General features: G+C 39.1%; 2 protein-coding genes across 2 annotated transcripts; one reads left to right on the top strand and one right to left on the bottom strand.

The window, feature by feature from the left end:
• Positions 1–6,932: 6,932 nt before the first annotated feature.
• PNN (pinin, desmosome associated protein) lies at positions 6,933–17,406 on the bottom strand. The gene is made up of 9 exons (XM_027671185.1): positions 17,237–17,406; positions 16,944–17,015; positions 15,995–16,063; positions 14,760–14,832; positions 14,582–14,676; positions 12,567–12,648; positions 10,586–10,741; positions 10,365–10,503; positions 6,933–9,336 (listed from the first exon to the last, which is right to left on the bottom strand). The coding sequence occupies exons 1-9, from the start codon at positions 17,347–17,349 to the stop codon at positions 8,045–8,047; spliced, it is 2,091 nt and encodes a 696-aa protein (XP_027526986.1). The 5' UTR covers positions 17,350–17,406; the 3' UTR covers positions 6,933–8,044.
• Positions 17,407–18,073: 667 nt separating this feature from the next.
• Positions 18,074–23,237, top strand: TRAPPC6B (trafficking protein particle complex 6B). The gene is made up of 7 exons (XM_027671230.1): positions 18,074–18,432; positions 18,512–18,579; positions 19,535–19,652; positions 21,177–21,260; positions 22,313–22,406; positions 23,055–23,096; positions 23,134–23,237. The coding sequence occupies exons 1-6, from the start codon at positions 18,352–18,354 to the stop codon at positions 23,084–23,086; spliced, it is 477 nt and encodes a 158-aa protein (XP_027527031.1). The 5' UTR covers positions 18,074–18,351; the 3' UTR covers positions 23,087–23,096; positions 23,134–23,237.
• The last annotated feature ends 190 nt before the right edge of the window (positions 23,238–23,427 follow it).

Here is a 23,427-nt window from a genome sequence, read left to right as displayed (position 1 = left end):
ATCTGCAGAGTCAGACGTCCTGATTATACACATGCATTAATAATTAACTATGTTCTGATAGCTAGGCTGACGCTTTGAATACAAAGAAACTAGTTCTGGTCACATCAATATTTAGCCTCTGTCAGATAGATTCTTCTGTTCTGAGTTTGTAGAAGATTGTGCTTGGGGAAATTCAACAGGAGTTGTATATTAGGATTATTTCTGGATTATGAATGCATTTTTAAAGTACATCTTCCATCTGATTTTAAGATGGTGTGGGATGATGACCAAGCAGCCAGGCAAGGGCTGAGACAGCCTACTATCTACAGCCTACACCACAAACCTTCTACATTATCTTTGTGGATGGAACTCTACATAGCTGATGTCAAGAAAGGATGAGTTGGCCAAAGGAGGAGGTCCTGTGGGGGTAGGATGGTCCTGTTTTGGCTCTGAAGAACTGAACAGAACAAAGTTATATGACCAGAGCTTTGAAGGACACCATGGCCAAAACAAGTAACTTTTGCCTGATTAAGGGTTATTTAGATATTAAAATGCATATCCTGCATATACCAATAAGATTAATGAAGTACATGCTACCATATATATGACTATATTACTCAACTCTCCACCTAGATTATGCTACATGTAAAGATGAAGGAGGAGAATAAGACTGGGCTGTATATCAGGAGGGTAGAATTTTCATGTAGTTAGGAGGAAGACGTGAAAAGATCTGGGAGTCACTTGGCAGGCTACTCTCCTCTCTCTTCACAAGCAGGGATGCCTGCTTAGTAAGCTTTTGTGCAGGGTTATAATTACCCAGGATAGCACAATATTATTGTTATTGTTAGAGCTCTATCACTGCTAGTCCATTTATCAACAGCAATTCCAAATGTGTGTTTCTGTTGTTTGAATAAACAGGACTATGTGTGAATCTGGGACAGTAAAGGTTCTTATTGAACACAACAGGACTGCAGTTTTGGATTGGTAAATTAAACTATTCATGAATCTGTGCTTGTGAAAGTTCTTACTGAACGTGACTATACTGCCAAATTGATTATAATCATAAAATAAGCCCAGCCACATCCAGACCCTCTGATCTCCAAGGACCAGCTGGAATGCAGGGGGCAGGGTGTATTTTCTGCCAAATTTCTATATTCTTAACTGAAGAGATGAACTATCAATTTTATGCTTATATTGATTTGCATGATTGCTGATATAGCTACTGACAGTTTTCTAGCTTTCTGTTTGTTTGTTTAATAAACTATTTTGTGCACTGATACATTTAAATACTTTGTAGCTGGTCATTGGGGACTCTGAATAGAATTTTTTTTCCACATACTCTTTTGGAGCTTTCTCATGCACTAGATGCTAAGTAAAATCCTTCAGCATGGGGAATACTTACTCAACTCCAAAGTCTTTTAAAGGTGCTTGGCAGTTTTCAGGCTCATAAGACAACTAGAAAATCCATATGCTATCCCTACATCACATATCACAGAGCAATATACCAAAGGTAAGCAAATGATGTCCTGCTTTTTAAATAATACCCTCTATCTTAGCAACCTATTATCCAATATGGAGTTATAAATAACGTTTTCTCAACTAGAGGTTACGCTTTAAAGTAGTAATTATGCAGGGAGTTGTAAACTGGTTATATTGGTGTGAAGTTGTGCTATAAATGAAATCTTGCAGATAATCATAGAATACCATGTTGGAAGGGGACCTCAAGGATCATGTGGTCCAACCTGTCTTTGCAAAAGCATAGTCTAGACAGGATGGTCCAGATGAATCTTAAAAGTGTCCAACATTGGGGCATACACCACTTCCATGGGAAGATTACTCCAATGGCCAATTGTTCTCACTGTGAAAAATTTTCCTCTTCTATCTAATCGGAATCTCCCCTGGATTAACTTGTATCCATTGTCTTTTCCATGTGACTCCTTGTAAAAAAAGGAGTCTCCATCTTCTTATTTGCATTAGAAGCAAGCTTTGTTTCAAAGGTTTTCCTGCACTTCTTTGGTGACCTAAACACAGTACATCTTACTTACCTACAAAAAAGACTTCACCTTTCCTTTCCCACTCTCCTGCATGAGGGAGCCTTTCCTCTCTGCCTTCTTGATAGCACCCTAAGAATCTGCATTCCTTCCCAATCTGATCTTTGCAGTCATATGGTTCCTACTAGGCCTGCCCCTCCTTCAGTTCTGAGTATGACTAATGCAGAATTTGCTGTTTTCTCTTCCCCAAACCCAAGCTATATCCTACTTGCAGCATAGTTTCCCCTTCCTCCTGCTCTGTAACTCAAACCTGCCAGACACTGATGCTTAGTCTGATCTACTGAGCCAGCAAAGAGAGGGCACAAGGTGAGCCAGGGTCACGTTAAGCCGCAGTGGCCTGCAAACAAAAACATCACAGCAGATTGCATGTCCTCCAGTTGCAATCTAACACTTTGGCCCCTTCCTTTGCCACATGATCTGGTTGTCAGTCAGGCCTATCTTATGACCTAGTACACCACCTGCCTCTGCTGTTACGTAACACACTGGGGAGCCTTGTGCACCAAGGAAAGTACACTATAAACACCACCCAGTCATTCCTGACTAGCTTTAATGCTACCCCATCCCCAGCATGAACATTCCCTCCCTTGGAGTTTGTATTGCTTAGTGGCTCAGTGATTTGGGACCTTCCCTGATGTCCTCTAGGTTCATCTGTAGGATGTGAAAGGAGAGAAACGGAATGCCAAGCAGCTAAAATATGACAAACGCAAAGGAAGTTGCCAAGTAGAAAAGTAGGACAGGCTTTTTTTTTTTTTTGGTCATACCCAAGTCTCTACAGGGCAGATTGGTGAGAAGGAATATACAAGAAATTTGTATTGGAACTCTCTATATGCTAAGTGTAGAACAAATGGAAAAAAAAAAAGGACAACATTTTTATCCAGCTGGTCATAAATCTTTTATAGTGTTGCACACCTACCATGCAACATTGGGAGAAAACCCAACAATGGGCTTAGGAAGGTTAACAGTCCCTTTTTGAACCTGGCAACATGGAGCTCCTTTACCTAAAAATGGAAAAGTCAGGTATTTTGACACCTAAATTTACATACTTAAGCAGGTTTGTGTGGGAGAACAATCAGACCCACACCTTGAGATCTGCACATTATTACTATATTTGTGAAAATAGCTCCGAATAGCTCTGACTTCAGTTTCCTACAGATATCCAAACTTAGTCTCAAGTCTTTACATGGAGGTAAAATAAATAGCTCATCTTAGCTACTCAGTTAAATCTACATCTGAAATTTTCAAGTTATTCTGGGCACTGCTCATTGTCTAGCTTAGTCTCAACAACCCTTTTTCAAGGCTTAAATGCTGATGAATGCTGTTCTGATCTCTGTTCTTTGTTCCTCTAGTAACTTCAATAATAAATCATATTTATATCAAATATTCTTTACTTTTGGATGCAAATCCTATACTTGCATATGCTACACAAGCATAACTTCTAATCACCTTTGAACCAAAGTCAAAGATTCATAGAGTTTATTACAGCTGGCTTCCAAAGGACAAAGTTGAAAGCTTTATAGCAGATAGAGGGAGACTTCAGTTAATTTTTGTTCTGCAGAACTGAAGTAATGAACATGAGTACTATTGCACATGCGCAGACAAACTGATAATGAAAAAGAGCTATTTCCAACAGCTTTCATTAGGATGAAACTATTAACTTATTTGCAATAACACCTTAGTAACTGTAACTGCTGAGTAGAAAGGCAGACATCTCTTGTGGCTAAAATTCCTATGGCTCTTATACTAAAATTCACAGAAGGGTCAACTCAGAATTAATTTAAATAATCTGAGTAGTATGGCACACTGGATGGCTCTTTTAAGACATGGCTTTGTATAAGTAAGGGAGATGTTGCATTTCCTACACCACTCAGCGTCTGCTTTAATAATAAAGATCCCAAAGCAAATCATAAGTTGGTAAAAGTTCTCCTAATACCTATTTTATAAAGAACTGTATATTTTATAATATACAGGTTTGGCTATGCTTTTATAATAGCACCAAAGGGCTCCATACAGAATACAGAGTTTCACAGTTTAGAATACTGCACTAATATATGGAAGAATATAGTCCACGGCAAAAGCACTTTAACAATATAGTACTCTTGACTTAGGACGTTTGGCTGAAAATATGGATCAACTTTTACACTGGATCAAGTGTCATGCCAAAAAGACTTTTTTAAACAAGTATCTTTTAAAAAATAAGTCAAAGGAAGAAAAGTAACACTAATTCATGCTTCCAGTTAGACAAATTTTAACAGGTAACATTCATTCATCATCCAGACTTAAACCAACTTCTTCACCTATGATAACAAATAGCAAGCTTCCCTATTACAAAACCAATTACAAACATAACTCACAGTGCATTTCTAGAAAATCATGGAACCTGTGACTTTTACAATTTTGCATCTTCAGAATACATTTCCAAGCTTTCAATGCCTCACATTTTGCCATATAATAGAATACTGTCACCTAATAACAACTGCTGGAATAAGAGGAGAAAAAAAAAGTCTGAAAGACTGAAACACAGGTCTCTGTATATTACTCATACACCACTGTTGCAGCATTTGATCCCATCATAAATACACATAGTCTCAGAGAAGTACTTCTTTGATCAGGGAAGCTAATTTTAAAGATCTTGGGCATAAATAAAACAAGTGTTTGCCCTGTTATACCACAGTAATTGCTAAAAAATCAGCAGCTGAACCCGAGTGTTAAAATTGTAACTGGGACCTAACCACAAGACCATTACTTTCCTGAGAAATAAAAGATGCTCTAGATATCTATTTGCAAATTTACTGGTTTTGTAAATTAACTTTGCTGGAGGGGGGTGTTCAGTTTACTAATACCTACTTTCTCCAGGAAAATTTATGTTCAGGTTTCCTTTGAATAAAATATAAAGAAGTTCCAAGCACAAAGACATTGCCTGAAATAAAGGTGCAGGAATCTGAAGATGTATACCTTTTATGTAAAGTCATGTTTTGGCTTATAGTTAATGAACAATCTGTATAAAATCTATGCTGACAAGGACTCCAAGTGGAGCATTGTGGAAAAAACACATTCTTGGAGACTTCCACTTTATCTGTGCATCAGAACTGAAGAAAAACATAATAAGTAATGATATAGAGCCAGCGCATAGCATACAGGCTCTAAAAAAATGAACCAACTGGCTTTTGAAATTATACTTAAACTAGAAGGGACTATCTGATGGAAGCACTCCACAAGACGGGCATAGAGCATACATGGTATGTTCTCTACTCACATAAAGCATCTCTACTCCTTTCTTAGAAAAGGGGAAAAATATTGTTCCTTTTTCCACTTGAGTGAAATGAGAACAAGGTGTTCTTCCTTTGATCTCAACTCACCACTATGGGGGAAATAAAAAAAAAAGAATAATTTCCTACCCCATGCTATCTGCACTAAATGCTCAGAAAATACAACCTATTCCATCACATTTAGTCTTGAAGTTGTCAGCTATTTCTGTGGTCTCTCCTATCCACAGCTCTGAAATTGTTTCAGGATGAGAGGAGGGGACCTTGAGGGAAAATATAACAGTTAGTAAAAACACTGCTGCTTTATTGTGCTAGTAGTATACTACTATCTTATACTATTTCTGATTGGAATATTGGCTGGAATACCTAGCTCTTAGATAACTTCATTATTACAAAGTTATCACACATTGATGTTTACATTGCACTGAGCTGCTTAGATTTAGCAAGGCTAACAATTAATGGCACAGTTGAACCATGGCAGTAAGATTCTTCTAACAAACTTTGAACTATCAAATACATCACCAAGTTTGTACTCGGCAACAAAACTCCTGTATTTTCACCATCAGAAATACATTGCTGCCTGAATGTAATATAACCTGAAACAATTTAATCAATCCAATCCCTAATTCACCTACCAGGACCCACCACATTGTTTTTATAAACCCTGTTAATAATGGTGCTCTGAAACAGTGGCCCGGAGTTTTGTATAATGACAACATTATTAGTATAAGCCATTAAGACCTGTACAGTAAGTACACTACAGCAGTGAATCACATAAGATCAAAATAAGAAACCTCAAAAATACTCAGTTAGTTAAAAAATATAATTGACAAAACTAAAATGGCTTCCAAAGGCAATTTAAAATGTGAAGTTAGTTGAAACATGCAAACTAATAACATCTACTCAGTATAAGACTTTGTTTTTTTTGGTAAAATGCTGGGTTTAATATTTTCAGTAAGGTATTTGAACTTTAGTTTGTCCTTCGAAAAAGACAGCACATTAAATGATGACATTCTTCTAAAGGGAAGGATATGTGGTTGGAAACTACTGACAAGAACTAAAAACTACTCTTGTAGGGAAGCAGAGGCAAATAGGATATGGACTGAAGAATCTGAATAAAGTATTGAATTAATTGAAAAAGAGGAAGCCTGAGGAGTTTTCCCACTGTCTCTCTTTGTGCTAAAAGGACACTCCATCCCCTCCTAGACACATTTCTTAAAGTCAGGACATTCAGCATTCAGAACACATAAATCTGTCACTACTCTTGAGTTCAGATGAAAAATCCCAAACCTGACATACTCCAAACTAGAACTTTGCAAAAGTCTGCTCTATGTTACAGAAACATGGAGTATATACGGTATTTTGTAGACTAAAATAAGCTTACATGTCCTTTCCATACCAAAATCTTTCTATGACTTCTTAGTCTGTGATTTGGCATATCAGATAATAGAATTCTCTTCTGTCAAAACAACACAGATTATAGTGTGTTTCATACTCAGTTAACAGACAATTCATTAAAGTCTTTAAGAATAATTTTGAATACGAAGCATGTAAGGTACAGTCACCTGTAATTACAATTCATGCTTTAAATGTAGAAAGACCAAGGTAATACACCTGTTAAAAGAAAATATCACAGGCATTGAGAGTGGTCTACAAAGCCACATTTATTTGCACATGTACAGAACAAAGCAACAGATGTTATTCTTTTCAATACAAAATTATATAAAACCAGTATTCACCTTCAGAGATAACACCATACCACTTTAAGTTTTATTAAATACATTCAGAAAGCATTCTTGCACGCACAAAACATTAGTATTAGGTAGTCCCAGGTAACTCCAACACTGCAATGTAATTATTCCTAGTGGTATGAAGGGATCAAAGATTAGTCTGCAACTAAAATAAAAAGAACCCTGGTTGAGGAGCAAGCTGAAGTCTTTCCTCCACTGGCCACCAAAGCAAGGATCATCACTGAACAGACTAACTGTCTCCAGAACACAGATGTAAATACTACCAAAGTACCTGCAGAAGGCAGATAAGAGTGGTTTTCCAGACTGACTTGAGATATCTTGGCCAGTGTTAACATTTCCATTTAATCACTGCTTGCCTATGGATAGGAAGGTTTTATAAGACTGGAAGATAGTATCAACTAAGCACTTGCGATTACAGAAGAAAGCAAAAAGTATAGATCCAAATCAATTCCTTTTCCTTCCCGAACAGCACTGGAGAGATTATTTGCCATACTAGGTCTTACAATTCCCATTCTTGCAAGGAATAGAGGGGAAAGGCAAAAATTTTACATTTCCTGCAATACTGCCTCCCTAAATATGATCTAAAAAGGGGAATTTAATTGTCAACAGGACATCTCAAACAATTTATTTAAAATGCACATTTATTTCTACAAAAAAAAGTGTATGATACAGAAGAAATGCTCACACCTACGTAAAAGGTTTACCTATTAAAACATACAGAAGATCGTAATGAGTACAGGATATTTTAAAAAAAAGATGCAAAGGAGTGTTAATCTTTTATTTTTACATTTTCAGGAAGTTCACATAATTTTGGTAAGTAACCTTTTACAAAATTATGTAAAAAGTACAAGAATGCCTGGTAAACAGTCTGCATTTTTCCAAAAGATTTTTTACAGCATGCAATTCTTAAGGCAGCCTTCTCTTCCTCCTTACAAGGAATCCTTTCACTCAAATAATCTTCTGCTGCAAAGATTAGGCTAAGGAAGCTTGGTCTCTTCTGTTAACGCCTTTTGTCTTTCCTGTCTGATTTACGGTCTCTTTCACTCCGTGAAGTTCTCTTGCCTGACCGACTACTTTCTGATATTGATCTTTTTCTGTCAGACCTTGAACTTTTATCCTTTGAGCTTTTGGTATCTCTACTCCCACCTTTTGAGGACTTGTGACTTCTATCTACTCCTGAAGCATCCCTTCGCTTCCTGTCCGTGCTCCTTCTGCGTTTTCTATCTCTGTTATGCCCTCTTCCTCGGCTTCGACTTCTACTTTCACTACTACTAGAGCTACTGCTGCTACTATCCCTGCTAGTACTTCCACTTGTAGTGCTGCTGCTGGTGGAACTACTCCGACTGGTAGTGCTGCCAGTGCTGGAACTACTTGCACTAGTAGTACTGCTTGAAGTACTACTGCTACTACTGCTGCTGCTGCGGCTATGACTCTTACCAGTTTTGTTTCCTGCCCTACCCCTGCTTCTACTCCTGGTCTTACTCTTACTTTCTACACTCAGTGTTTGATTCTGCTCTGCCTGTGCTTCAACCACCTTTATAGACACCACAGCATTTTCATCCTTGTCTGCCTGGGGCTCTATATCCTGAGTGGACTGAGACAACTGAGGTGACTGTGGTAGTGGCTCAGAGTGCGGCTGAGACAGAGCCTCAGCCACAGGTTCTGTCTGAGCTTCAGGAGCTTTCTCCTGCGTTTCTTCAAGTTCAGCTTTATTTTCTGTTTTGATACCTTTCTCCTTCTTGGGAGAAGGAACATTACACACTTTTTCTGGCTGAGTGTCACACTCTGTCTCTGGTTCTCCTTCTTTGCCATTTTCATTTTCTACAGGTTCTACACTATCTGCCTCATTCATTTCAGCCACATCCTGCTCATTATCCACTGGCTGAATGTTTTCACTTTCCACTTTTATAACTGTGACCGCCTCATGCTGACCATCCTGTTGCTTGTCATTCTCCCTCGCTTCAGTAGTCTCCTCTACTTTAAACTCCACATCATGTTTCTGTTCATCCTCTTCCTGTTCTTTCTCTGCATCACTATGCCCTGACCCTGAACCTATTTTTCCCTTTTCCTCCCCTGCCTCCTCCATTTCTACATCATTGTGCTGATTACCTGTCTCCATCTCTTCCACCTGCTGAGCCACCTTACCCTCTTCCTGCTCCTTGTTCTGTTCTTCCTTCTTTTCTTCATTCTGCACCTCCTGCTGTTCTTTTTCCTTCACAGATTGTCTTCTGGGCCTGGCCTCCATTTTGTTAATCTGCTCTGCAAATTCATTTCGCCTGCTTTCAAAGAGTGCTAGGGAATAAATGCATAAATAATAGTTAAGATAATCTGCAGACACTGAAGTCTATTTTCCTATTAACTATGAGCTAATAAGTTGTCAAATTGTTCAACTTATAAATACTGCGTCCTTATTCCTTCTGAAGTAGCAAGCCATTGGTTCATGATGAAAAAGATTGCTAGTTACCTTACAAAAACAAAGCAAAGGAGACAGTAAACTCAGTGGAGTATCAGAACGTAAAGCCCTAAATCTAAATTAACAAAAAGAGCTTCTGACTTCATTAAAATCAATCCAACCAACAGCATATCAAAACACCACCTTATTTTCCTGGTATTTATCTATTAACAAGGTTATACTTCCTAAGGTAAACAAAAGACAGTAAGAATCAGCAAAAAGCTGTTTAAGAAAGCTTAATTACTGTAGGCTGTTCAGGTGAGCTAGCTTCTCTTATTCCCCAACCCCATGCAATGAAGAAAAGCTCCTAAGAAAAAAAACAACAAACCAATATATTCTTAGTTTAATAAAAAAAGAACAGTACAACTACCATCAACTGGAGTATTTTAAATTGTTTTCCAAAAGAAAAATATAGGCATCCTGTGAAACAGAAATGAACACACATTGAGATTAAAAAAAAAGCAAACCATCATTAAGTTCCAGTGTTGTGCTCAAGAAAACACTTTTCAAATGCTCTGTAAACACCTGCGTTTCCTTGGTTTTCAATCCCCAGAATCTGCCTTTTCAAAGACTAAGTTACTGCACTGACATACATCTTGGTACTTAAGCTAATATAAAGGACTATGTTTTAAAAACATACCTCTGAGACTGTGCATACACATCTTTTCACTTCTTGTAACAGAATCAAATCACACCCAATAAAAAAATAAGTCACTGAAAGAATAATGTTCACTTATGATGAACACCCGTGTAAAAACATACAGTTTGTCCTAAGCATGAAATTCATGTATTTAAGCAGAGACTTACATTTGTTCGGCAAACAAAGGGAGGCAAGAACAAAGGCCTTTGTATCACAAAGACCACTTACCATTCATCTTTTTCTGTGACTCTTCCATCAACTTCTGCGTAGCAGGACACATTCTGCCAGGTATGTAGAATAAATGGGGTTTTGTCTTTGTTCTTATGTATTTAATTATTTTAGCATTATGTTCATTCCATTCTTCTTGCTGAGAAATGAAAGTAAATCATCCTGAGATACACAAGAACAGTTTAAACAAGCGAAAGATCAAGAATAAAACTAAAACTCACCAACTGAGCAAGCTCAACCTTTTGCTCAAGTAACCGCAGCTCTGTCTGTTTAGCACGTCTTTCTTCAAACAGTTCTCGCCTCTCATTTTCAACTTGCTTTCTTTCTTCCTCAGCCTGCACTTCAAGTTTTTGTTCAATTTCTTGTCGCCTCTTTTGCTAAGATAAATAAAGAAATAAGTGAATTTTTTCCTACATCAACAAAGCATTCTAGTTTGGTCCACTTGAAAATTTTGAATTATTTACACCATTAAAGACATTCCTAAAAACACATGAAGAAATATCACCTAAATTACAGGTAATGGAAGAAAAGAGCATCATTGCTTGCTGGCACCTAATTTTTTATTGGTTTAACTATAAAATTATGGGGCCCTGTGAATTTCTGTCTGCTTTTTATCACACCACTTGGATTTCAATTTTCAATATAAGCTGAGATTATCTCAGTTGGGTAGAGCCTGGTGTTAATGCCAAGATTGTGGGTTCAATCCCTGTAAGGGTCATTCATTGAAGAGCTGGACTCGATGATCCTTGTGGGTCCCTTCCAGCTCAGAATATTCTGTGGGTTTTTTTCCCCTCAATGACAGAAAAATAAAAGAAATGTATTTCAGGTATCAGGGAAACCAGGTAGATTTCCCACTTATGAGAGAAAAAATCAACTCCCCCAGAAACAAACGAAGGACTGCAGACTGGTGTTTGTGTCCAACAAAACAAATTAGTTTTTAAATACTTCCAGTATATTCATAGCTAATTAAATACATTACTATAATCAAGGAATGCCCTGTTCTCACGCCCTAGACTGCCATATGCTCAGATTGTACAATAATTGTCTAAAAAAAACCCAGAATTTAGTGCCTAAACAACAAAATAGCTTTATCATAAAACTCCTCAGGCCTCTACTTTGATTTATAGCAGTTTATATGTAAAAAGAGAAAAATGTCTATATGAATTCTCAGAAAAATGTTGCAAAGGGCAGTAACTCCTCAAGGTCTCTGTGCAAACACCTACTACTATAAATTAGACAAGGACTCCATGTTTCTGGACCATCCTAATCAACAGTTTCTTCTCCTAAAGCAAGCAGGCAAAAGTGAACTTTAGTCTTACGTGCCACATGACAAGTTAGCTAAATGACCCAAATACTGAATCAATACCAGCAGTGCAAGTCAGCCATGCTAACACTACACAGAAAAGATTTTAAATTCAAAGACTTTCTATCTGCTTCCACTAAACTGCTGAAAGGAGAATTTTCAAACACTATTTTTAATCTAAAGGTTATTAGTATTAACTGAATAATGCATTTAGGGCAACAGTAAACAAATACCATATCCTTCATAAGTTAAAAAGGCATACTAGGAATAAAGTTACCACCATCTTATATACAAGTTCTTTGAGGTAATCATTAAGCTATGCAAAGCCTTTACTTCAGTGCAATCACACACTCATTTATGAAAAACAGAAATTCTTGTTATCCACACTCAAAGGGGGAAGGCATTTTTAGACAAACACACAGCATAACACAACCCTAGATTTCTGTACACGTGGTTATAATTTAAACATCTGGAACACACTAGGGTAGGCACTGCTTCAGCAATACCACATCATTATTTCCAGAAGTAGCCTATGACCTTTTAAATAGTTACCTGATTAAATTCCATTTACTTTGAAATGATCCTCCATAACATGAACAAGAAAAAAGATAAATCTATTTTGTGTTTTACATGTTTTAAAAATGTACATTAATTAAAAAAAAATCCACCAAACACTGCTTTTTCACTTCTGCAAAGGTCATAAATAGTGTTACAAAGTCATAGTTAGAGCCCCTATCCTGCCTCCCACCCCCATTCCCTGACCTAGGCCAAACAAAAACCTACATGCACTCTCACCAGTTTCCTGCACCTGCAAGGGAACTTTCATTCCTATTTGAAGTAGCTTAACCACACAATTTTGCTTTATTATTTACAATCTGATAGAACTTAAAATGAGATACCCTCTCAGTAGCAATAGCAACTGTGGATTCCTGCTTAAATTTTTGAAGAGTGCCCATCAACAAGCCAAATATACGTCGATTCCTGAAAAACAAACAACAAAAAGGTATTTGAGATTCAGTTCAAGGACTAAGATTTTTATTTGCATAAACAATCAGAGAAACTTTCCACCTCGAAGATATTTATTTTTAAAGACTCAGTATTACTGAAGGCCATTAGCAATAGAAGACATATTAACTGTGCCAACAGTCAAGGATATAAGTTACAGTGACATATCATTTTGCTTAAGTGTAAGACACAGATCTTATCCATAACTCACCACTGGGAAAATTGGAAGCCTGCACATTTTTCATCTAGAAATAATGACACTAAGGAAATATTATAAAAAAATCCTAAAGCAGAGAGTACTGAAGAAAAAAAGATTCAATACAGTGGGAGCTATCAATAAGGCAGCAAACTGGAAGGTCACTGGGCTTTCTGAAAAACATAAACTCCCCTGTCCACAACCTGCTTACAGGATTAAGGAGAAATGGAGCCACAGGGGAGTGAAAGCTTATCTATCACAGTTGCCTAACAATGAGACACTGCACTGTGGGATGAAGCCAGTGCTCTCATCCAATTAGGTGTTGTTTTGAGAAAAATAAGTCAAATTCTTCAACAAATTCCCTTCTTCAGAACAAGAACTGGATTCTAGACTTTCAACTTTTCACTCTTTCCATTTAATCCCAAATTAAGTCTGCACAACAAGAGGCAGAGCCTCTTATTTGCCTTGAACTTTTTCCTGATTAAGAGAGAAAGGAAATGCTGTCTTCACTAAGTACCACTCTACAACAGTGGCACAAACCTGACGTGGAAAGGTAAAGGCACTTGGAAATTAAATTAAATAGTAGAAACACGAACAACAAAAGCAAAAGATCACTCAAAGTGCATTTGTATATGAATGACATCCCAGAAGATGCTGTGCAAAATCAAGAGTTCAGTGGCTGCTGTCCTCTTAAAGAAACTTCTTTCCACCACAAGTCATACAGAGACCAATACTGGTTTTCTCATCTCCCCTGAGACTACTGAAGTGAAAAATAGTAAAACTACAATTCTGAGGGAACAAACTTTTAGTGCCCGAAGCTCTAGGAAGTTCACTAAGAATTTTGAAAATCTTCCTGTGAGGGAAGCAGTTAGAAACTGGTAATGGAAGCAAGAGCAGACCGTTAGTGGTGTGATAACTAAAAGAAGCAAGCAAAGTGCCAGTTTTTTGTACCAGTTCATTTGTGGGCCTTATCAGAGAAGCCTTCTATAGATCCTTATTCCAGTTTTCATTCTTCTATTTATTTGAGGTATGGATTATTGCACCAGGTGACTTGCAGTCTGAAGCAGATTGAGTCTAAGGAGTTTGGATACAGTTGGAAATTTGTTTTTCCAACAACTCTTACAAACAGAACTGCATTTCAGCGAGAATTTTAATAAGCTACCCTGAGACAAAGAAAATATAGGAAAAAGGAAATATATATAGGAGAAATCTAAAAAGCAGCAGGCAAAAATGAAGGTCAGATTGAACACACAATATAAGTCTGAAAGTAAGAACAGAAAAAACCCACATGATGGAACTACTGTGTTTTAGAAAAAAGCTGGGGGGCAGAAGACCATACATCAAAAGCCTCCCTCAGCCAACACAATAAATGATGAACCAAGATAGCTGTAACAGTCCAAAAAGCTAATGGACCAATGAAGCTAAATATATTTCTGTTTTATTCAAAGGCAATATTACAACAGCATTAGCAAACCTGTTCCTGTAGGGGGCTGAGAAGTAGAATTCCTTGTCAGTTACCTGAACCGAACAATGTGCTTGTTACTGCTGTGTTTTCAGAGAGTATTCCTTAAAATAAATTTGACACCATTATGGTAACTCTTCAACACAATCTTTGATACATAACAGCCTGTGTGTTATACTTTTTAAATGTAAAGCTACTTCCTATGCTAACACTCAAAAGTATCATGTTAGCGTTTAGAGATTTCTGCATACCTTTGTTTTCCTTTCTCGTCCATATTTTGATCTTGTATAAGGTCTCGACGTGTTCGCTCTTTGGAGGTAGCAACAACAGAAGATGGCAACGCTGGCTACAACAAAGAAAAGCAAACTACTTTGTTCATCACGTTGCAGGTAAGTTTCTTCCTGCACAGTTCCTCTTATCATATATTACCTTTTTAATATCATCATCTTCTGCGTCGCTTTCTTGGCGTGATTCTCTTCTTGTTCGACGTTCTCCACCCAGCCTGAGGAGGAAAAAGTGTTAGTGGCCATTAGAGAACAATGTCATTTAGGAGAGCATCTCTTCTAACAGGAGAAAAATACAAGTCAGCATATCTAGTCAGAAGAACCAACACTTCCAGGAAAAATCTCCCCACTGTTCCAACAACCAACACATAACATTTTACAGACAAATTCTACTATTTGTGAAAATCACTGAGACAAAATAGTTCAAATTTTAATACAACTTGCACAGTAAAGCAAAACACAAGACTCCACAACACTACCATATTTGAGATGGTAGAATACATGTGGAATTTATTTCTTGTTTTAAATGTTAGCGCTTTCCTTTTTGCTGACCCTCTAAAATGGCTACTGGTATAAAGGAATCACTAGACGGATTGAAATGCATTGAGGTAGAAAGGTTGGTATGATTTCTCAAATGGAAAATGCTATTTAAGCTACCTAGTCAAATACCTATAAAACGAGTGAGGAGAGGCAGGATTAGCATCTGAGAACATGGATGAACTAAGGTTTTAACAAAAAACAACCTAAAAAAGTTAATTTAAACAAAATAAAAATTAAAATAAATAATTTAAATAGAAGATATTTGGCTTTATGGCACAAAGCCAAATTTCATCTTTGTGGCACAGCACTTTCCTGCTTCCCAGTGTTCACTTTCCATTAACTCAAAAATTCCAAAGCAAGCCTTGCTTTAGCCAAGAACTACCATTGCATGTTAAGTGCCCACAGCACTTAAGCTCACTGTTATCAGTCGCATCTGATGAATTTGCATCCAGATGTGAAAACTCAAAATCTGAGTCCATTGTCACACTGCCTGCATTCAATGTATTGAAGAGATTTCAATTATAATTCAAGTTATGTTTACTGTAAACAAACATGGCTACTAAGCAGAACCAATATGGCAAATTGTACATCCAGTAAACCAGAAAATTCCATGTGTCCTTTTATTGCTATATCATTATATTAGTGCTACCATCTTTATATTGCTCTAAGGCATGAAAAAGATTTCATCATTTTGCTATCACGCAAATTAATTCCAACAAGTCTTGAACACGTAATCTCCAAAGAAGACAATGAAAGTCATCAGTTATTAACAGTTATTGATTTACTGTTACAAATTCTCATTCTGAAAAGCAAGTTCTCTGCATCAGTTTTTGCACCCACCTACTGGATGCACCTTCAAGATCCCTCTGTTTGGCTGGGGGTCCTCCTCCACTATCAGAGAATCCACGCCTAAAAAGAAAACACTTGTGATCTCAGAACATGTTAGGTTAACCCTAGAGCCACCTTAAGGCTGCACAATTCAACTGTATTTTGGCTTTGTGGTCATGATGCAAACAAAAGTTTTGCTCAGTTATATCACTGTTTACTGTTGCTACTGCAATAAAGTGTTCAAACGTACTGCTTGTGGACCAAGCTGTTCCAACATACTGCTTGTGGACCTTGAATTTCTGCACTTAACTGAGTAGCTACACTCAAACAAGGACCCCATTATGCTCAAATGATCATATCTGCAATTATATTAAAAATGTATTAAGCCTTAACCAGTAGCTTAAAACTGAACTTCAATGAAAAATCCAATACATGCTCCATTAAGAATTGCTGAATAAAAACTGTCCTTTTCATTCTATTTGGTGGAGTGGGGAGAGAAAAGAAGAAATAAGAAAGAGAAAGAAAAAGCCACAATGAAAGACTAGTGATTTTATCTAAACGTATTTTAAAATTCCTGCCCACTTAAACTCTTCCCATTTCTCCTGGAGCACCTACCAGTTTCTTAATTACCAAGAGATTGATCCTCACCGATTTCAAAGAGACAACGTCCCAGACACAACACAACTCCTCCCCTGAAATATGATGTTCCCCCCCCCTTACATTTAAGGCTAACAGCTGAAAGGTTTGGGGAAGGCCACCAGTTTAAACTTGTTGTAACTCAAAACGAAAAGGCTCTTTAAATTTAAACACCGAAGTCCTGTCGGGCAGCTCTGATGCTCACTGAAACAGCAGTACAGAGAGCAGCGGGGGCAAACGAGAAACACGCAACACCAAAGCGAAAGGGCAGGACCGCCAGGGAACGGGTGGGGAGAACCCGACCCCCCGTTCTGCGCTTCCTTACCTTAGCAGTAAGCTCCCGCGCCCTCTACCTCCACCAGGGCCTGTGAGGGCTAACAACCTGTTCTGGGGGGGCCTGCAAGAGACGGCGGCCGCTGTTAGTGATGCCCGCCCGGCCCGACGTGTCCGCGGCCGTGCCCCCTCGCCGCGGGCAGAGCTGCCGCCACGCCCGGTCCACAGAGGACGCGGGGCCCGCGGGCAGCTCCGCGCCGCCCGCGCCTCGGGCCCGCCGCGCACCCCCCGCCCGGCCTTCCTCCCTCCGCGGGACACCGGCGCGCCCGGCGCTTCTCGCCTCACCTCACATCATTGGGGTCCCTGCCTGTGAGCTTGCGAATGTTCTCGTCCACGTGCTTGAGGCTCTCCTTGGCTTTCTCCAGCTGCTCCTGCAGAGCGCGCACCGCCACCGCCATCCCGCCCGCCGCGCGGCCTGGCCGGGCCCCGCGCGAGGCACCGCTGGGAAAGGAAGGGAGGGAAACGGGCCCCGCCCACTCCGCGGCCGCGGGCCAGGCCGGCGCAGCCAATCGCGACTCGGTGGCGCCCTCTGAGCACCAGTCATCGGGCACGAGCGGAAAGGACACGCCCCGCGGCAAGGGATCTCCACAGGCGCTCACCAATCACAGGACCCAGAGGCTGACTGGCACCCCAGCCAACCAACTAGAGGAAGGCTCTGCGTGACAGCTCCACGAATCAGTGAAAGGGGCCGCCGGACTGACACACACAGCGCCAATGAGAACTCAGGGCGTCGTTTTCCTGTAGTCCAGTCAGAAAACCACTTCGCGGACGCTCGTTCCCGCCCACTCTGCCTTCCCTCTCTCAATGGGGCTGACCAGCCGGCACGCGCGCGGCTCGGGCGGGAGCCAATCACCGCTGCCCTATCAAAGGCCGCTGTGCGCGGCGAGCCAATAGGCGGGGCCGTTCCTGAGGCCTGGCCGGGGCTGAGGTCGCGCCTGCCCTCAGCTCCCGCCCTAGGGAGAGGCCCGGCCCGGCCCGGCCCGGCCCGCGGCGAGGAAACTCCGAACTAGGCGTTATTCCTGGCGCCCGGGACGGTGGCCAAGCTATAAACCGCGCAGTTCCCCGGCAGCAGCCGGCGTCGCTGCCGGTTTTCCGCGGCGGGCAGACGAAGGCACGGGCGCTGTCCTGGGGGCGGTGATACACCCCCGCCCCGCCCGGTGTCAGCAGTAGGGCGGGCGGGAGAAGCTCTGCAGGAGGAGGCACGTTTACCTCCGGTCCTGGGCCTAGCGCTGCCCGAGCCCGCGGGCTCTGCAGACCCATAACGCGAGAGCCCCGTTCGCAGCGGAGTTCTCCCCGGCGGGGAGAACCGGCTCGGCCGCGCTCCCTGGCCGCCCCGCCTCGGCCGGGAGCTCCCGCGGCGTCCGCGCCCGCCCGAAAGGGGCGGAGGCCCCGCACCGGCGATGGCGGACGATGCGCTGTTCCTGCTGCTGCACAGCGAGATGGTGGCGGGGCTGTACCGCGCCGCCGAGCAGGGCGAAGGGGTGAGTGGGGCTGGGGCCGTGCCGGGGCCTCCCGGCAGCCGCCGGGGCTGACGAGGTGGCGGCACGTTGTGTCTTGCAGGAGAATGGGCGCTGCACCACCAAGCTGGAGAGCATGGGCTTCCGCGTCGGACAGGGGCTCATCGAGAGGTGAGTCCCTCCGGCCCCCGGCATCTTCTATTTTGGCATCCCATTCTGGTGGGCACCTGTGTTTGAGTATCACAGGACAGTTTTGGAGTATGCATTTGCCTGGTGCTTCCCGTCATGAAAATCGAGTCAGGGTATACGGTTACTTTTAATACTTATAATCATCTTTAGTTTCACTTTGTGTAGACTTTAGCATGTTTCCTAGTTCTGGTACGTTTCATGATCTTATTTTCTTTCTGATTTACTTCTTAAACGTAATTTTATGTTTGGCTGCTACTCTGTTTCGTTTCTGCAAAGCACTCCCAGTCTTTGTAACTTGGCTACCGAGCTCATTTCCGCCTTCTTTGCTCGGGCCCTTTGGGGACCCGCGATGCATCTTCAGCGCCCTCGTTCCAGGGTCTTATGGAGACTCTTGGTCTTCTGAAGTGATGCTTTCATTCAACAAAGTGGTGCTGTTGTGCCAGATAAAGACCCTCAAGGAGGATAAAGGAGAGAAAACTGAAATAAGCAAGAGAGAGATCTCCCTTTTTGAAAAACAGGAACAAGTTTTACGTGTTTGTTCCTATGTGTTAGAGCTCTTTTACATATTTGAAGGACTCCTTCCAAGCAGTAGTATAGGTATGACTTTTATCTTCTATTTACACATTTAATTGAAGATAAAACTGGTGGAGTGCTTTGCATCTTTGTGTATGTCAGTCATCTTTAGTAATCATGGAACTAAAACAATTTATTCTGCTATCGTGTTGCAGATATTAACATAACACTGTGTTGCTCTTAAGTTAAAATACTTGATGAATGCAGAGTGATGCTAGAATGATGCTGTACAATGGTTGGAAAACTAATTTCTGTAACAGCCTCAAAAATAATGTTGCATAGTACCATTTTTAAAAGTTTATTTTCTGTTTAATTGGTGATGTGTGTACCATCATTATTGATACATGTCTCACTTATCTCTTAGGTTTACAAAAGATACTGCCAGGTTCAAGGATGAATTAGATATTATGAAGTTCATTTGCAAAGATTTTTGGACAACTGTATTCAAAAAACAAATAGATAACCTAAGGACTAATCATCAGGTACTAATGCTGTAGAATAAGATTTAACTTACAAAATCAATATGACTTTTGAGTTGCTATTTCATTTTTGGTTTTCTTGGTCTGGAATTAATTACCTGATAAGAAACCCAAAATGCTCTTATTTGTTTTGTTTAAAAAGCAGGGTTTTGTAATATTCATGTAGCTTCAGAATACAATGTAATGATTGCTACTGATGTCTTTATTGCCACTCTCTTTGAAAAGACTTAATGCTTTGAATTTCATACCCACTGTTGCAGAGTTACATAGAGGGCGGTAGTGGTTACAGTTGATTAACATTTATACAAGAACATTTTTATGTATCTCTAAATGTTAGTAGAAAAATAGTGAAGAAGTGATGTACTGTCTTAACATCTATTTAAATAGAATGGCTGCCTTGAAGTCATTTTTTTATTTTGAAGAATATTTACAGTTTTCAGCAGTTGAGACAGCTCACTCTAGTGAACATACTTGTATAAGAAACAGCTGAAAAAATTCTCAAATTTGCATGTTGGTGACATGGTACTGTATCCACGTCCTTGCCTATATCAACAGCTACAGTTCTTAAAGCAAGATCAAAATAATTTAAGGAGCCATTTTACTAGAGTAAAAAAGCTTTTTCCTATTGAAGACTTGGTTATCTTTTGACCATTTTCCTTTTGTGTCCAATTAGTAAGAAGAAGATTTGTACAAAGATTGTGCCAAATAAAGTAGGTTTTATTTTTCAGTGATTTGTTTATCAAGTAATAACTCTAACAGATAATAATTACCTTAGAAATATGTTTTTTTTTAATTCAAAGGAAGTTGCAGTATTGAGCTTAAGATCCTAATTGTATATACAACCTTCATTTAAGTTCAAGGGTTATGAAATTCCAAAGTAGCACAGTCATTAACAAAGAAATTAAAATGACAGGTGTAGATAAAGCTATACTATGTTCAGAATTTATTAAGTAGTTTATTTATTATTATATTTACTTATATTTTTATTATAATAATTTATTATTGTTACACAAAATTGTAATGTAGAAAACACCAGACTTTTAATTCTATTGTTTGGTGGCTGTGTTACCTGTACCGCTTTTAAGGAAGATAATTCCCACTGAATTTGAGAATAAGAATAGTGAATTGCATACCAGATGAAGATTGAGATTTGAATGTAAAAACCAGTATGCATTTGATATATGGCTAAAGACTTTCTGGTATGGAACTACTGTTTCTGAGCACCGGCAGGACTCTTCCAAGAAGAAATGTACATAAACGTTTTGTTGTAATGTACATAGGAGTTTTGTTGTAAACTCATAATTAAGTACCTTTTGGTTTGATATTCCTTGCAAGTATATAATTCAATTTGAACTTAAATCACATATGCCTTAATCTAAAATTTCATTTTTCAGCCTGAGAATAAAGATAAACGAAGACGATAAACAACATATATCTACAAATCAAATGTATTCACATAAAATGTTCATTCTAAGGTACTGCAAATTCAACTAAAAAAAAAAAACTTTTTTTTTTCTTTTTAAACAGGGTATTTATGTCCTCCAAGACAATAAATTTCGTCTCTTGACACAAATGTCTGCAGGAAAGCAGTATTTAGAACATGCACCGAAGGTACCCTTCAATTTTATATGTGAGGTCTACCGGTTTGATTTGAATTTCCTTGATCTATTAATAATAACTTTAAATTTTGTAATTAAATGGATACGAACTTTTCAAAAGGGCAGCTAAAGATAAGTTTTCAGAACCTGTGTACTTTTTAGAAATGCACCTTGTTTTGGAACAGTGGATTTGATTTATGGTGCAAGAAACACTCATGGTTGTTGAGAAACTTGCTGCTGTTATGTTTCAGTTATGTTGATGGTGGAAGCTTATCCGCCACTATCTGCTGCAGTCACACAAATTCTCTTTGGAAAGCATGTGCTTTCAGAAGCTTTTTTAAAACTTCCAAAACATATTTGGAAGATACTATTTGTTACTGAGAACAAGCTTCTGAGATGAGCTGATAGGAATGTTCAGAAAGCTCTTCCACCAGTTAAGAACAGTTCTGAGTGCAGATGCTGAGTTAGGGTAATAGTTCATGTAAGTAAAATCAATGCCTCTGCAGAACCTATTATAGAGGACTTTGGTTCAGGTGGATGTAAGAAATAGGACATTCAGTTCCATTTTATGGTTTCTTAATTCTTGATCATCTTATTGCTGGCTACTGTCCTTGGGATTTTTTTTTTTAGTGTTTGGTGAGATGTTTCTTCTGTTTTGCAACATATTTTAAGTATCTGCCGGCCTTTGTATTCTACGATGTGGCCTGTGCCAAAATGCTGTCTTGCACTGTTCCTCCTTAATTGACTTTAATGCCACTTGCTAATTTCAACCAAGTCTTAGGAATATTGTTCTAAGGATATTAAATTCCTAAAGGTTTAATGGAATTAGAAGCAAGTAACTCAGAATAGTGCCTCTAACAAGAGCAATCTGTGTTGTGAGCTCTCTCTACCAAATACTGGAGCTTTCATCCATTAGAGACCTGACAAGGTCTCTCAAGCACCATAATAAAACTTCCATAGCTTTCTATTGTCCAAGCATTAAGTCTTGTGCTTGAGTACTTAGTTTCAATCTTTATCAACAAGCTTCAGCCTTTATCCTTATCTAAAGAGCAACTTTGTATTTAGTATTTAGCTTTTACCTGTGGACTAATCAGAGGAGGCCTATCGAATTTGGGAATAAAGAGTATTGTAACAGCTGAAGTTTCATCAATGCCTGCATGTAAGTAGTTCTTGGAGTATTCAATTACTAGTTCACTTTATAACTTTCCTGGCTGATTTCATCACTGTATAAGCATTTATCAAGGTGGGATTAGTTTGAAGCTGCTGGGCTATAGAAATCCATATGAACTTCAGGATATGGCTTTCCACTAAATGCTTTGGTATTTAGAAAATACTGACAGAGGATAAACCTCCATCATGTTGAGTGGAAATCAAAACGAAAAAGTTGTATTTGCATTTGAAAGGATCAAATGCATAAGGATGTATGTCCAGAAAGCTATTTGAATAAGTGAAGATCTTTTTCTACAGGAGCCATTAAGAAAGTTAGTAAGTCAAGTCCATTGTAACTACCTAAGCTGCTTGATTAAAAATTTTCCACAGACTTTGCACAAATTCTAAATTTGGCTGACCTAACTTCTGTGATGTGGGAATGGATCAACTTACAGGGAAGAAGAAAAGAAATAAAAAGCTCTTCAGCTGGAGTTAAAATTTAAATGCTAAATTTAAATAATGGCACAATTGCTTACAATTAAACTGTAAGATTGGGATGTTCCTTACTATTTCTTTAAAAAAATTAATACAAGAAAATAGTTACTTGGAGAAATAACTCTAATGGTAATAATGTGATCTGACTTTGCTTTTTTTGCAGGTAAATTTCAGGTGATGATACAGAAGATGTAGAACACATTCAAATCTGGGTATCTACCTTAAAAATCCTTTGTGTATGGATTCAGTATCTTGGCTTAGTCTTGTATATAACTTGTAAATTATAGCAGTATGCAGCACAATTCCAAAATATGTAATAAATATTAATCGAAATAACTTAACACTATCCTTATGTCTTGGTATGAAATTTATTGTATTCCAAGGTATTAATGTCCATATGGTAAAAACTGTGTACTCAGAAGTTATCAGCAATATATTTCAATTACCAAGAGAGCACATCTGGAAGACCAGAGGCACAGTTTGAGAACAGAGTAAAAGCCTGACCAAGATGAAATTGGAATAAGAAACTAAAGTGT

The sequence above is a fragment of the Neopelma chrysocephalum genome, unplaced genomic scaffold, assembly GCF_003984885.1.
Source record: "Neopelma chrysocephalum unplaced genomic scaffold, ASM398488v2 Primary Assembly neopelma1_24, whole genome shotgun sequence".
Lineage (NCBI taxonomy): Eukaryota > Metazoa > Chordata > Aves > Passeriformes > Pipridae > Neopelma > Neopelma chrysocephalum.
The sequence above is the reverse complement of the archived record's forward strand: the minus strand, read 5'-3'. Positions and strand labels throughout refer to the sequence as shown.

What these genes read in the sequence shown, in the direction of transcription:
- PNN (XM_027671185.1), bottom strand. Translation starts at nt 17,349, where the DNA reads ATGGCGGTGGCGGTGCGCGCTCTGCAGGAGCAGCTGGAGAAAGCCAAG. An exon ending in AGGGACCCCAATGATGTGAG is followed by an intron (nt 17,016 to 17,236) that starts GTGAGGCGAGAA and finishes CGTCTCTTGCAG; the next exon opens with GCCCCCCCAGAACAGGTTGT. An exon ending in CTTGAAGGTGCATCCAGTAG is followed by an intron (nt 14,833 to 15,994) that starts GTGGGTGCAAAA and finishes TTTCCTCCTCAG; the next exon opens with GCTGGGTGGAGAACGTCGAA.
- TRAPPC6B (XM_027671230.1), top strand. Translation starts at nt 18,352, where the DNA reads ATGGCGGACGATGCGCTGTTCCTGCTGCTGCACAGCGAGATGGTGGCG. An exon ending in GGACAGGGGCTCATCGAGAG is followed by an intron (nt 18,580 to 19,534) that starts GTGAGTCCCTCC and finishes CTTATCTCTTAG; the next exon opens with GTTTACAAAAGATACTGCCA. An exon ending in ACCTAAGGACTAATCATCAG is followed by an intron (nt 19,653 to 21,176) that starts GTACTAATGCTG and finishes CTTTTTAAACAG; the next exon opens with GGTATTTATGTCCTCCAAGA.